The 16,194-nt window shown below is 46.4% G+C and overlaps 1 protein-coding gene across 1 annotated transcript in view; it reads left to right on the top strand.

The window, feature by feature from the left end:
* LOC129385575 (uncharacterized) overlaps positions 1 to 16,194 on the top strand; it is a 118,853-nt gene that overhangs the window by 102,265 nt on the left and 394 nt on the right. The window contains exons 4-7 of the mRNA XM_072289534.1: positions 2,562 to 2,599; positions 9,689 to 9,956; positions 12,146 to 12,420; positions 15,945 to 16,163. Of these exons, the coding sequence (XP_072145635.1) occupies positions 2,562 to 2,599; positions 9,689 to 9,956; positions 12,146 to 12,263 (424 nt within the window). The 3' untranslated portion in view covers positions 12,264 to 12,420; positions 15,945 to 16,163. The remainder of the gene's footprint in view (positions 1 to 2,561; positions 2,600 to 9,688; positions 9,957 to 12,145; positions 12,421 to 15,944; positions 16,164 to 16,194) is intronic.

Below are 16,194 nucleotides of genomic sequence, written 5' to 3'. Positions count from 1 at the left end.
AGCCTCCCTGAGGGCAGGTATTGCTAGTGTACGTGTCTGGATTGATCAAGTGTAGTAAAAATGGGCCACAATATCAACATAAAATAACCGGAGGCCCTACTGTGACGAGTGGACCGGAATAATTAAAACGCATGAAACGCGCAGCAGCGTGAAAAAAGTGTGCGAGGTGGTTCATGGCAATGTGGCCAAAGACAATGGTATGGCACACGAGGGGAGTGCGTGGTGACATTCATTTGCAAATGACTCTGTGAAGGAGCACGGATCGTCGCGGACCTGGTGGGACGTGTCCCAGGATGATCGAGATGGCTTGACGCCTGCCTATTCACGGAGACAGCCTGGTCAGCCCGCACAGGAGCAGCTGACGGTCCAGTTGGGCAGCCATCCGGGGACCAGCGGGACGGCTGATGGACGGACGGTCGGTCCGTCAGTCGCCGACGGACCGGCGGCTGACGGTCTGTCCTCTTGGCCGTGCCTGTGGCTGTGGTCCCGCCTGAGAGCACCAGCATTGCCTTCGGCACAATTTCGCTGGCTTCTGCCAGCAAAACTTTTCGCCTGCCACGACCGTCGAGCCTCCAGAGGGGTAGCCGTGCCTACCCGGTGCCAGGGCGTGGGTAGCCGACGTACCCGTACAAAGTCTTCGCACCGTAAGTGCACAGCCACGAGACTGTGCATGTGAGAGTAGGCTATCAAGTGAAAACAGACACGATAGCGAACTACTATACCGCGTATGCACGGACAGTTAGGATAGGTTAACGGAACCTTCTCTTATATGCTTAAGTGTTCTACGTATTGTTTTGTTGTGTCTCTAAGTTTGATATGTGACTGGAATCTGAATGAGATAAAGACAATATTTATGCTCCACGCTCTCCTCACTGTGTGTTGAGCCCCTGGGCCCACATACCTTTTCTATCACACCTATATCCGCGGTATTCCTCTCAGTGAGCGTTAGGCCCTCTCACACTCGGTCTTGGACGAGTCGCTGCTATGACACTGGCATGGCTGGACTCGGTCATGCGGTGTCACCAATCTGATGATGCGGCTCCGGAAAAACGAGCCACCAGAATTTATTGCAGCCAGCTAGTCATTGAGTTGATGGTTCCTGGTAGCACTATATGGACATGCCCGCTTAGGCGGAGACCTCGCGCATTTTGTAATTTTGCGCCAGTCCTATTTGCCCCTGCAGGTTCTCTTTAGCCACAAGCACCCGCTTGTGATTCTCCCACGTCCACACGTCACGTTAAACTTTCGGAAATATGCCGATGCAAGACTGAAAGCAACAGCAGCATTATATATAATTAAAAACGAATAAAAATTATTTAGATGATATGGTCAAAAGCCTAGAAACATAAATAAATGCACCTTCTACACCAGTCATGGATTCCAAGGAGCTGGTAGATGTCATGTAGATAGACATACTCGGCTAGAAAATTGGAGTGGAAAGAGTAAACTGCTTATGTGATGGGAAGAGAAAGCCAGGCAAACTATTGAAAAGTGTATTAGGTGTCTAAATTATATGTAGCATTCAAAAAGTTAGAATCAAGCGCGGCGCCACCTCGACTCCATGAGAATGCAACGTCATACAGAAATAAACACTGCTAAAATTAACAGGACACTGCAGGATGGACAAGATGGAGATACAATTCCTTAGTGTAGCAGGCTATCACTTGGTGGCAGTATTGGGAATAGTAAAAAGAGTCAACAAAAAAACAGGGTAAGGTAAGCATTCTAGAATTGATCGTACACGGAACTAGCACCGTTAATTGTCAAATACGCCCTGCAAATTCCTTAGTTCTACAAACGCCTCGAATCATTTTCAGTCAGACACATTTGGCAGCTGCAAAACTGCAAGACTGCAGCATGTTAAAAGCGTTTGCAGAGAAAAAAATAGATTTAGAAGGTGCAAGCTTTCTCTTAGGGGTTTGTGAACTTGCAAACAGGCAAGTTGCGACAGGCATGTCGCTATTGAGAGGTTGATTCAAATGTTTAAAAAGCTTCCAGAAGACTAACTGCATGAGCACAAGCAGAGAGTGGATCAGAGTTCTAAATTTAGGTCTGCCTGCTCATTTTTCGGACGAAAACAACACTATTTTAGAAGTGGTCCTGCTTCATATCTGCAAACTGCCTCGAACGTAAGTGTCACTGTGGATAAACGGCTAAGATGACAGCAAAATACTGATGGCACCGGCGAATGTGGATGGACAGTTACAAAGCTTTAAATACCTCGCATCAGTGCTTGTCATTCTTTAGTGCAACCTTGGCATGAAGAAAATCTGGAATGTTTCTCATTTTTACATTAATTAAAATTTTGTGCACAGTATCAGTGCAATAAATTAAAAAATGTTCTGCATGTTCCTCTCCATGCCTAATAATGCACCTTTGTATGCAATCAGTTTCATTCAAGAAGGTGCGTCCTCAAATTCTAGATTTTATTGTTTGCACTAACTCTTAGCTAACGTTTTTGTATTTGAGTAAGTGCTTCAGGGCAAGACCAAATCACTCAACAAAATAGTTCTGTATTTGAGGCTGTACTTTCATACTGTTCTTGCTCGATTTCTTTCTAGGAACCACTTCAAGAAGACGCCGTACGCCAACAAAAGTGGTAATATATTGCACGCCATTGCAAGATCCGGCACTCACTTCATCAGCCAGCGTGATTTTCATGGCTGCAAGTGGCGTACCCGACCACCACATAGCATACCGCCACTTCGCAGTGGGCTTCTTCTACCGTGGAAGCGCTAAGCTAGTGGAGGTATGCGAGGCTGGCTGAGACTGCGACGGGCAACCCAGTGGCATTCCACTCATGGAAACGAGATTCCGAGATCATGGCTGCGAATGTCCCACAAGGTCAGAAATGCTTACATTATGAAGATACACACGCTAGGATACATCCTCCCTACTGGAGCGCTACTCGAAACTTTAGAGTTGCAGCATAAAGTTGGCTCTCGACAAATGAACGGAACGAGCAAACAGGTCGCAGTTAAGCATTTGCTTCGAGTGAGCAACCGCAATTAAGGTAAGCCACATGTAGTCTGTCCAGAAAGTAAGGGGATCGACAATGTAGGAAAACACGACATTCGTACTTCCGTGAAGCCCAGATATCTAAATTTTGTGATTCGAGTAGCCCATAATTATTTGTACAGTCAGGCTGATTTTATTCCATTAAATGACTTCTACAGTGCATAAATTAAACTGCAGGTATAAATGGCTTGACACAATATCAGAAATCTCCATCTGGCTATTATTGTCGAGCACATTCGGCATACAATAAATGTACACCTAACATATTTTAGTAGGACGTGAAAGGGCGAACTGAGGGAGACAACCTCGCTAAAACAATACTAACATTGCACTGGTAATAGCCGAGTTCGCACTAAACCCACCTGCCGTCGTCCTTAACACACAACATGTTCAAAAATGCATCTTGTTCTTCGTTAAAGCAATGGTTGGCAGACTCAACGTATAGCTGGCTGTTGTATTTTCTCCAGCAGATAGGTATTTGACTGTGGCAAGTTACAACCTTTAAACCGATTTTTCCATGTCCATTCATTTGTTACGCTGTTATTACGCTGTCATGTCAATAACAGTCGAACCCGGCTATATCAAACTCGCAAGAAAACACCTATCAGTTCTATATAGAGCATAATTTGATGTAAGCCTGCTAAATAATTAGATGTCATAAAAGCACATCCCATCTATAAGCTCACTTTATTGATGAAACTAGCTCAGTTTAGCATCAAATAGTCCTGCATTTTCTTCTGCTTGGGCAATTTCACTGCCCACTATACACACTCACTTCTCCACATTGTTTAAGGAGTCGGAGCAGCTGAGGCCGCAACCTTTGGCATTCGTGCGGAAGCACCAGACTAGTGCCAGTGCACCAATCACTTTGGAGGAAGTGGGCAAAGGACCATCGTTGCTTTCCTCATTGTGCCCACTTCCACTTGTGCTCGGTACGATGTCAGCAATGTAGTCTCGTTTTCGGGCTCTCCTGTGGTCGCGACACCGGCAGCGTCCCGACTGGTGTGGTAGAAGTCTGTTGTCAGCTCTGCAGGTCAACGTTGCCAGACTGCCTGCGAAATTTGGTGGGGAAAAACACTGTCAAGTATAGCGAATGCAACGACGCCGTTTCCAAAGCGCACAGAGTTACCAGATCAGGAGTATAACACGCGCGCCCGCTCCCAGCTCTCTATAGTACCATAAAGTTGCTGCATAACCCATAAGCTTTTGAATTGCTTGCTTGTTGTGTGCCCTGTCCTCCAACGGTATGAAGCGCTTTCTTTCGCTGCGCACGCTGTGGCTGGTCCGCGAGGGATGAAGCTTTCGTTGGATCTGAAAGTGAGGTGCGTTGCATAACACTCAGGGCGCTTTCGATCACTACGTGCGATCATTGCTACAGTAGAAAATGGTTGCATTGTCTTGCTTTGCATAGGGAATCTCCTGCAGCTTATGCTGCTCAAAATAGACTTTTCTGAAACTGCAACGCATTGCATAACGCTCGGGGCGCTTTCTATCGCTGCGCACGATCACTGCAGCGGTAGAAAACTGTTGCATCGGTTGCAGACAACGAAATGCTTTATTCGCCACTCGGGTGTCCACAGGGCTTCAAATTGTTTTTGCTGAAGCTGATATGTAAATATTTTGGACGTCCTAAGAAAATAGTGCCTTGCCTTGTAGAAGAAGAGAAGATGTGCAGCGTGACTGGTGTCCTGGACACTACAGCCACACAATCCACACGAAGCGAAATTTTACGTTGAACTTCACGCATCCGAAAAAGAAGCGGCGCACGATGCGGAATGTGCTCCGATTTGAGCTGCATGGAGCGAAAAAGAAGCAGACGTTGCTATGCGTTCACCGCGTCGCTGCTAATGTTCACGCTTGCATGAGTGTGGCCGGAAAGCGCAAGAACATCTTAATATCTACGCAACAGACACTGTTGTTTTTTTTAAATCACTTATCGTTTCATAATATCCAAATTTGAGACCGAAATCACCAAACCTACGGGCAGTGGACCAGTGCTGTCAGCGCCTTCGCAGAAGGAGGCGCAGTATGGGAACGCTGGCATGATCAAGCGTTGCGGACAAGTCCCACTAAATGCGATTGTGAACTCGCCTATAAACGACAACGGAGCCAGCTGTGGTAGAAAATGACGAACGCGCGAGCATGAGCAGTGGCACGAACCGTTGGTGATGATGATAGTTTTTGCTCGCACAGATTTATTGACAGACACAAGAAATGCATGGAACCTTAGCCATAAGCAGCTTCGCTATAAAAAGAAAAGAAAGATCAGGTGGGGCTCCTATCCACACATTCCACGTGGAAGGAGGAGACTGTACCACTGTACTAAAAACAAGGACAAGGTGGTGGCAACTTAGCAGAGAATTTGTCATGTTGTCGATCTCGTTCAGTAATCTGCCCGATTTTGGCTTGTTAAGGTGTCTTTCCGTTCTCATTTTCTTAGTAGTACTCATTAGTCATTGCCATAATTTTATTACATGTAGCTTTTATGCACTTTACAGAGATCGCTTTGAGGCCCCTTTACAGCTACGTCACAATAACTCATGGAATTCATCTACCCACTGCAAACTCATCAACACGGACCTGGTGCTCCTTGGTCATAATTGGCCCTTGCGCCATAAAACAAATTCATTCATTCATTCAACAGGAAAAAAAATGCATGCCCTTCTCGAAATCAGAAACGGAGCAGTACTGACACGCGTTGACTCAAAGAGCTGCCATCTTGATAGGCCATCAAGATGGCGTTTGATGGGCACGGGCCATCAAACCAGTACCGTAAACAGCGCATCGTGCGTGGTAAATGCAAAAAACAGTGTGTATGAAGAGCAAGAATAAACTAATATTTTATTTTATAAATCTTATGCAGGTCCAATAATTTAATACGGTTATATTTTAGTTTTCACTCGATCTATAAGCTGGAGAACAAGAAGAACCGAAACTTTTTTTTTTTTTTTCTTTTAACAGGATTCTGTCATACAGCATTCACATAAAATTTCTTTTGTGGTACAGAAAATTTCCTGAAGTTTTCTTTAAGTTCACACCTTTTTTTTACAGTGACAGCTGTAGGTCAGTGATGATGTTGACATTGAAGTGGCAGTCCAGCTGTACGAACCACTGGGCCGGAATGTGCACGTAAAATAACCAAAAGCCCTACATTCGTGGTGCTATGGTCGGTGCGCATTAGGCCCTCTCACACTCCGCCTTAGACGAGTCGCTGGATGACACTGCCATGGCTGGACTCGGTCATGCAGTGTCACCAACCTGGTGATGTGGCTCCATAAGTACGAGCCACCGATATTTATTGTAGCTAGCCAGCCGTTGCATTGATTTTTCCTGGTAGTGCTGTATGGACGTGCCTGCTTGGACGGGGATCGCTTGCATGCTGGAATTTTTCGCCAGTCCTATTTGCCCCTGCGGCTTTTCTTTAGCCATAGTCACCAGCCTGCGATTTTCCAACCTACACAGATGCCACCCTAAACTTTAGGAAATATGCCGTCGCAGGACTGAAAGCAACAGCGACATAATAATTAAAAGCTAATAAAAAATATTTAGCTGACAAGGAGCAATGCTTAGAAAAATAAATAAATGCGCTTTCTGCAGTGCTCATAAATTGCAAGGAGCTCATAGATGTCATGCAGCTAGAGGTATGACAAACGCGGCTACAAAATTGGAGTGCGAAGAATAAACCGCCTATGTGATGGAACAAGGAAGTCAGGCAAACTATAGAAAAGCCAATTATGTGTCTAAATAATATGTAGCATTCAAAAAGTTACAATCAAGCGCTAAGCCGCCTTAACCTTATGAGAAGGCAACATCATATAGGAACAAGCACTGTTAAAATTACAGGACACTGCAAGACAGACAAGATGGAGATAGACGGTCTTTGTAGATCAGGCCTTTTTTGTTTGGGAAAAATTTAGCTTACTTTATTTAATAAATCTTAGATTTAAATAATCTTAACTTTGCAATTTAAATTTTATTAGGATCAATTTTTTTGTGAAACATATTATATCATCTATTCCTTAGTGTAGCACGCTATCACTTCGTGGCAGTATCGGGAATAGTAAAAAGAATAAAACATAAAATGGGCTAAGCAAAGCATTATAGAATGGATTGTTCACGGAGCTAGCATCCTTGATTGTCAAGTACCCACCCTACAAATTCTTTAGTTCTACAAACACCTCAGATCATTTTTCATTGAGACACATTTGGCAGCTGAAAAACTGCAAGACTGTGGCATGATAAAAGCATTTGAAGAGAAACAAAAATCGATTTAGAAGGCAGGTTTCTGTAATGAGTTTGGGAACTTGCAAATAGACAGGTATGTCGCTATCAAGAGCGGATCCGAGTTCTAAATGTAGGTCTGCCTGCTCATTTTTCGCAAGAAAACGACTTAATTAAAGTGAAGCTTTCTAGGTCTCACTGATTCATCCGTGAGCGTTGTAAATGCACTGCAGGAAAGCCGACTTTCACATCTTCGTAGAACACTAAAGTTTACATTCGAAGTAGGGCGCCAGCATCGACTGTCCGGCCGGTCAGTGCCCGATAACAGCGCGAAGCGACGGGCTCGGCAAGAGTAGCGTATGCGCACAAAGTTCACTGGAAGCGCAAGTTGCTTCTGCTCGGCATGACACCGCCCGTCGCGATGAACTGAGCTTCCCTGCTTATCTAAGTGTTGACTTCCTACAGTGTCGACAGACTCCCTAAGTGTCGTGAAGGGCCTGATGTCACTTTATACACACAAAAATCCAGTACTTAATTAACTATATTCCGTCTTGTGTAAAGCGTACAGATCTAACCAGCATATCATTATATGCTGGGTGCCTGGCCATAGGAGCATCGAGGGTAACGTTCTGGCGGACGAGATGGCCACGTCAATCGCATCGCAAGCTGTTAACCCTACCGCTGCGGTGCCTGTCACAGATCTGAGACCTTTCTTGCGAAGGAGATTGCGAGACCACTGGCAACGCATATGGGACGCGGAAACGGATAATAAGCTCCACCTGATAAAACCACAGTTAGGATTCTGGCCCTCTACTGCAAAATCACGCCGAACAGATGTCCTATTCTGTCGTCTCAGAATAGGACACACGTTTGGCACCCATAATTTTCTACTCACCGGAAGTGAGCCTCCAACCTGTGGTAGATGCGGGGAGAGGCTGACCGTACTCCACGTCCTCCTGGAGTGTCGGGAAGCCGAATCTGAGAGAAAGAGACATTTTTCATTAGCACACCGACAGCACATTCCTCTTCATCCTGCAATGCTCCTTGGTCCAGAACCGCTTTTTAATACAGACACAGTGCTACGTTATCTTAGAGATGTGGTCTTACATGTTATTAGTCCCATGAATTCGTAGCGCCTCCTCTCTCGAGAGGATGCCACTGCGATAATTGTTTTGAATAGCACATGCCTCCAGACCCTTGTGTTTCAAGGGCTCTAAGGAGGCAGTAGTGCTCTGGCATTTCTCATAATCTGATATATTTTACCTATCGTATCATTCTTTTTATATGCATCTAAATGTTCATAGTACAAGTCATACGTCATCGCCATAATTTTATTACACAGATTTTACGCGCTTTAGAGCGTATATTTTAAGGCCCTTTTACAGCCACGACACACCAATTTCATAGTAATCATAGTTACACTGCACACCCACTACAGCAGGCATGGCGCTCTTTGGCCATTCCTGGCCTTTGCGCCATGAAACCCCATACATCATCATCATCATCCCTGCTTATCGGAGACAGCAAGCGCACATGAACACGGCTCGTCTTAGGATCTGGAAAAAAAAAAATCATAGTCCCTTTCTTAAAGAAAGATGATCGCACGTCGCGCTTCCCAGACGAACTGTATATATCTGCATTGCATTACGCGCGTCACGCAATGCATTCCCAGCCGTCACCATGGGTAGGCCGCGATATCAGCCCACGACAGAAGAGGCTGTCGTACGCGAACGCAAGTGTAGGGTCGTGCGTGACAGTGTGAGTGTGTGCGTGTAATCAACGGTTACATGATCTAAAATAAAGGCTAATAAAGGCTATGCAACTTAACGAAATGTGTCTTCATTCAACTTCAACGTTCTAAACATACAATCCTGAACAGGAAATCAAATCACACGTGCATACCATCAGGTCGCTCAGAATTTTTTGGGTTCGTTGCGTGGTCCTTGGCTATAGAATTTGACTTTGATTCAGTTTGCATTAAAGGAAAGCTTCGTGTGCAACAATCTTTCTTTCAGAAAGGAGCTTTGATATTTTTTTAGAAGTCTTCCTCTGTCATATCTACAAGTTGCCTCGAACGTAGGTGTGCATTCTGGATAAATAGCGAACAAGACGACAGCGAAATACTGATGGCACTGGTAAATGTGGATGGACAGTTACAAAGTTTTTAATACTTCTCAACACTGTTTGTCATCCTTTAGTGAAACCATGGCATGAAGAAAATTTAGAATGTTTCTAATTTTTTTATCTTATCTTAAATTTTTTTCACAGTACCAGCACAATACATTACAAAATGTTCCGCATGTCCGTCTCCACGTCTGATAATGCACCTTTGGATGTAATCAGTTTGTGTAGGCAATTTTGTGATCTCATAGACAATGACACCCTCAAAACAGTGGTTTTGTATTTGAGGCTGTACTTTTAATAGTGTTCTTTCTCGATCTCTTTCCAGGAAAGTGGCCACGACGAATCACAAGAGTCTTCGCCTATTGCACGCCGCTGGAGCACTCCCCGCTGGCCAGCTCCGCCAGCACGATGGTCGCGGCTGGAAGTGCCGTGCCCGGCCATGAACGACCGGGCGTATCGCCGGCTTTTTTTACGCCGGGAGCCGGGACAGGGTTGACATTTGCAAAGCTGGGCACGACGGCGCCACAGGGGGCCTTGTCGCCTTTAGGAGTTGGCTATGAGACTCGCAGCTCATGGCCGCGAACACCGAAAAGGTCAGAAATGCTTACATTATGACGACACGCACGTTAGGATACATTCTCCCTACTGGAGCACTACTCGAAACTTTGAGAGTTTAAGCACAGTGTTGACTCCCGACAAATGAAGGGAACGAACAGACGGGCCGCAGTTAAGCTTTGGCATTTGCTTCGAGCGAGCAACCGAGAAAAAGGCGTGCCACATGTAGTCGCGGTCCGGAAAGTATAAGGGGGTCGACAATGTAGGGAAACACGACATTCATACTTCCATGAAGAGCAGATCTCTAAATTCTGTGATTCCAGTAGCCCATAATTATTTGTACAGTCAGGCTGATTTTATTCCATTACACGAACCTTAGAGTGCATAAATTAAAATGCAGATACAGTCGCCGACCGTTTATTCGGACCTCACGGGGACTGCGGAAATGTCCGAATAAACAGGTGTCCGAAAAAGCAGATTAAGAAAAAAAAATGACATCCTTTATTTCCACGCACTTATTCGGGCTCGGCAGTAGGCTTGAAGAAATCGTGAGTGCGCCGTTGCACGCTGCTTCGTTTACGCGCAATCAGATAAGCCTGAATCTCGGAGAGGGTCGAACGGTCACTATGGGCGGCTGAAAGCACAGTCGCTGCTTGTGCACGCTCCGCATGCGACGGCAGCGTAGCACATGGTGCGTCATCTTCCGACTCGGAGTCATCGTCCGGCGGTGCAGCATAGAGAATGGGTGCAGCAGAAACCTGACGAATGATCTAGCCGTCGTCGAGTTCTGCGCATGTCAGTACAGCAAAGTCAGCACCTGTGAAACTGTCAAATGAGACGTTGTCCGGAATCGCAATGCAACCACTGCGCAGGTCTCGGCAGAACATTTTCCGCGTCAGTAGGGAGCACATCGGAAGGCGACAAATCTTAGGCCTCCCGGCACCCGCTTGCCGGCATTCCCCAGCGCAGTCTGCGCGGGCACTGTCGGCGCCATTAGACACTTGACGCGATGTTTCCGCACGTCGCGTTGGAACACCGAAACCTCGACACAGCACACAAAGCAAACACCCCCGCGCCAACACCAGTCGCACAAACGAAAAACGTGGCGTGCTCGCAGCGTCGTGCGCGAAAGAAACAAATCAGCTGCTGGATTGTCTTGACATGGCTTACTAAGCTGAAACCAGAACTGCTGTACGGCCGCTCTATCGAACCAGGCAGAAACGAGGATGATGAGCGGGGATTTCCAGTAGCGCCACTTCGTGGGGCAGCAAGGAGGCTCCGTTCAAAACAAAAATGGCGCTCAGCAAGTCGAACTATGCATAGAGTTCCCTACAAAATTACTTGTAGGAAACTCTATGGAACTATGCGCCGGTCAGAGTCGGTGCATGATGCCCTCGATCGAGTTGGCTCAAGGAGTGTCCGAAAAATCAGACGAGAGGTTGCAAGGTGTCCGAACTTTCGGCAGTTGTTATACATTATGGTCTATGGGGAGAACGGCGGTGCCGCGAAGCTGACCGAATAATCGGGCATGTTCGAATTTTTGGAGTCCGGAAAATCGGTCGGCGACTGTACAACTGACATGACACAGAATCGGAAACCTCCATCTGGCTGTTATTGTCGAGCACATGCATACTGCACAGATTTAAGGTATGTCTAACATACTATATTTTAGTAGGACCCGAAAGGACAAACTGAGGGAGGCAACCTCATCAAAACAATTCTAAAATGTTCACGCTAAGCCCACCTGCCATCATTACCCCACGAGGTGTTCAAAAATGCTTTTTCTTCTTCGTTAACTCAATGGTTGGCAAACTCTGCCAATAGCTAGTTGTATTTTCTATGGCTGATTGGATTGCATTCTACTGTGTGGCCAGTTATGATATTTAAACCGACGCGCAATATATTACAAAATGCCACGTTGGCGTTGTCTCTTTTTCACGACTCGAGAATTGCCGCCGTCTCACAGCGCAATATATTACAAAATGTTCCGCATGTTCGTATCCATGTATGATAGTGCACCTTTGGATGTAATCAGTTTGTATCAAGAAAGTATGTGCTCTACGTGCTCAACATCGAGATTTTATTGTTTGCATTAACTCTTAGCTAACATTTTTTTATATGAAGAAGTGCTTCAGGGCGAGATCGCATAGGCAATGACACTCTCAAAACAGTGGTTTTGTATTTGAGGCTGTACATTTAATAGTGTTCTTTCTCGATCTCTTTCCAGGAAAGCGGCCGCGACAAATGACCAAAGTCTGTGTGTATTGCGTGCCACTCGAGCAGTTCCCGCTGGCCGACTCCGCCAGCACGATGGCCACGGCAGCAAGTGCCGTGCCCAACCATGAGCAGGCGTATTGGCACTTCGCCGCCGGCTTCTTCTACGCTGGGAGCATAGACCGCGTTGAGATTTGCGAGGCCGGACGTGACGGTGCCACAGGGTATCTGGTCGCCTTCAGGAGCTGGCGACGAGATTCCCAGATCATGGCCGGCAATGCCGACAAGGTCAGAAATGCTTACATTATGGCGACACGCACGTTAGGATACATCCTCCCTACTGGAGCACTGCTCGAAACTTTGAGAGTTTAAGCACAGTGTTGACTCCCGACAAATGAAAAGAACGAACAGACGGGCCGCAGTTAAGCTTTGGCATTTGCTTCGAGCGAGCAACCGAGAAAAAGGCGAGCCACGTGTAGTCGCGGTTCGGAAAGTATAAGGGGGTCGACAATGTAGGGAAACACGACATTCATACTTCCGTGAAGCGCAGATTTCTAAATTCTGTGATTCCAGTAGCCCATAATTATTTGTACAGTCAGGCTGATTTTATTCCACTACACGAACCTTAGAGTGCATAAATTAAAATGCAGATACAAATGGCGCGACACAGAATTGGCCTATAGCTCGTTGCCTTTTCTATGGCTGATTGGCATTTTACTGTGGCCAGTCATAATCTTCAAACCTACTCTTCTCATTGGTTACGCGGTTATTACGCTGTCAAATCGATTACATGTCAAGCCTTATCCTCAGCTTCATATCCGAGAACGGAACTTTTTCCAGTACTGATATGGTGGAAAAACTACAAAAATTTGCTACTAACGTTACTTTAGCAAACTATAAATATCGCAAAACATTACATCAGAATTATAAACAACCGATTAAGCCAGGTATTCTTAAACCGACACAGGGAGGTCTGTTCCGGCATTAAAAGTTCCATGCGAAAGCTTTTGAGCATGCTAAGCAAATTGCAGTAGACGCAAGACAATGCTTTTGTTAACACTTTTGTCATACTTTACTCACTGCCTTGCAACGGGGAACATACAATATCGCTGCAAAGGTCGGTCAAGCTTTTGTAGCGACCGTTCGTGACTTCGTTGTCACCGCAGTGGGGGTCATTGCCCCCTGCTCGAACCGAAGCGGCCGTCCGACAGGGGCACCACCACTGCCACCACTGTCAAAACGTGCATTCCTTGCCCCTGTTGCAGAGCTTCAGCTTCCCAGCTTTCGGCTCAGGAATCAGCAAGTTTGCCTTATGCATGCAGAGGCCCGTTTTCAACTACGGTGCATCACTTCATAGACGGCAAAGTACTTGCACGTCGTCGCCGCGCTACCTTCCGACATTGTCGATGCCATAGACAGCTTGCTAGCGGGTATGCCACCACATACAACGACCAGAAACACACGGTCGTGCAGCGCTTCGAGCCACGGCGCACTCCGCAAGCCTGGTCGCTCGCGTTAAGTGTGTCTCGTACGGCACTCTGCTTTCCTCCTCACCCTTTCCCCCCACTCTCATCCTCCGATTTCCTCCTCAATAAAGAAACTAAATTATGGCGGTTTCAGGTGCTAAAACTGCGATATGATCGTGAGGCACGCTGTACTGGGTGGACTGCAGAAATTTGGACCACTTGGTTTTTTTTTTAACGTACAGGGGTTTTTTCAATTTCGTCCCCACCAAAACGCCGCTGCTACGGCCGGGATTCGATCCCGCGACTTCATGCTTAGCAGCCCAATACCATAGCTACTGATCGACCACGGCTGGCTTTTCTCATGCTTCCGGTGCACCCATCTCAGTTTCAGTGCGCGCGCTCTCTTTGCTCTTGGGCGTCTTTCATCTCCCGCTGCGCCCTTTCATCCTTCGCTCGGTTTACGAGGTGCAGTGACACTCTACGCAGTAACGGGCGCCTAAAGCTGCGCTCAAAAAGAGCGTACAAGGCCATTCGCGAGATCATACAGGTAACGTGACCGCTACAAAACAGTCACATCTGTTTGTTAGCCAAAAATTATTTCAGAAACTTATATGGAGTGCATTCGTGCGGGCATGAAAGTGTTGCTTGTTCCCATGTATAGTTTTCTAGTTCCATTTATGGAGCTAAATTGTCCGCACATGTTTTCTTTTTCTCCCTCTTATTTTCCCCCCGATGGTGACCTAATATGGGTCTGAACAGACCAGACGAAGCAGCACTCCAAACTTTTAGTTTTCAGTGCATGTTGGTGTCTTTCTTTGCAATTCCGAGCCAGCGTGTTTATAGTTTTGTTTGGTCTTGTTTCTTTGGTGAAATGGTCACGCACCCTGAACTATACAAAGGCCGCCGTCTTTCTGCTAGAATGCCTTGTGGCGAAAAGCGAATCGAGCTTCTTTGAAAGTTCTCCATAGGCCTCTGGCATCCAAGTGGCCGAGAAGGTGCCCGAATGCTCTGCGACATTCAGAAACAAGAGCCGTTGGCAGAGCTGCATGTGCTTCAATTCCAAATCACAGAAATGCGAACCAAACTATTCCTTTGGTTCCATATGGCTAATTCTGTGTGCATTGGCTTAGCAAGACATTTGAACTGTCGCCTATAAGTAGCTAAAGGGAAATAAATGGGAAAAGTTGTATTAGCAGTTCGACACAGTATATTTTTATTTTCTAGAAGGTTTACAAGCGCGAAAACGGAGCAACAATTGAATTCACCGATGAAGCCCGCAACTCAAGCGCTAGGAGGAAAGTGGAGGAAAAAAGTATGGCGGAAGGGTGAGGAGGAAAGGGGAGTGCCACGGGAGGCATGCTCCCCGCACTGAGCTACTTCGCCTGTGCCACCTCAGCTAGAGCATGCGCTAGCATAGGATAACTTTAAAAAAGTGCCGGCAACCGACGGTTTAACGCGTCGTGATGCTGGCCAAGTGTCGACCCGGGGTTATACCCTGCTCTGCACTACCCCATTTGGGCCCGTTTGTGGTGGGTCATGAGGCTTGTGCTTTTCGAGCGCACCCCGGGCCTGCTGGACGGCCCATAGTTGTGTGTTCTTGTCTGCAGACTGCAGTGCACCATGAAGTTCGGGCGGGTAAGTCCTGGTGGTAGCTGCTGCGGGGAACCTGGCACAGTCCCACATGATGTGCCATTGGTCCGCCCGACCCGTAGCACAAACACCGCACAGCCCACTCGGATAGAGCTCTGGGTGAAGCACTAGGGAATGCTGCCGCTGCTGCTAAACAAGCGGCACGAGCAGAAGCTTAGCATCCACCGCTGAGAGAGCGCCCTGCCGTTCTGACCAAATTCTATACCTCAATATAACGTGAATTCAAAAACCTAATCAGCTGCGCATAAATTTCGTATTAGGGAATATAATAATCCTAGGTGAATTTTTTATACATTAACTTCTTCACAGCAATTCGTCTTATGTGACGGATGGGTTTCCTTGTTGGGTGGTAATAGCAATGCTTATTGATATGGAGACAGACTTGCCGCCATAATTACAGCCCTGCTACTCCGACGACATTCCTAGATTTGTACTTGAAATTTTGCCAACATTCGCAATCGAGTGTAGATTGTGCATTCCTGTACAATGGCACATCAACTCGGCGAAATTACAGGATCAAGGCGTACAAGGTCGCCTTTAGGAGGTACTGAAGCATTACCTCGCTTTTGATGAAATAATCCAGGCATCTTAATTCACTACATGTTGCATGCTATATGACTGTAGTAGCTTGTGTGATTTTCCTAAAAATACAAACGTCATGTTGAATTCACGCACTCTCTTGTTCTTTCTTTGCAGGTGGTTGTCGGGGAGTACGAAATCACTAAAGGCAACGTTAATGCAGTCATGGAAGAACTTAGATTTAGGAAAGTATAACGTGTTAACCAACAACTGTCAAGATTTTGTTCAAAAACTGCTGGCAAAACTGAAAGTACCTTTCCCTGCCGAATTAATTACGGCGAAGATCGTAACCATGGAACTGTGCCTCAGCGTGGCAGTGCAAAGTGCTTCTATAGGGTACTGAAGCATTACCTCGCTTTTGATGAAA

Source organism: Dermacentor andersoni, chromosome 7 (genome assembly GCF_023375885.2).
Source record: "Dermacentor andersoni chromosome 7, qqDerAnde1_hic_scaffold, whole genome shotgun sequence".
Lineage (NCBI taxonomy): Eukaryota > Metazoa > Arthropoda > Arachnida > Ixodida > Ixodidae > Dermacentor > Dermacentor andersoni.
The sequence above is the reverse complement of the archived record's forward strand: the minus strand, read 5'-3'. Positions and strand labels throughout refer to the sequence as shown.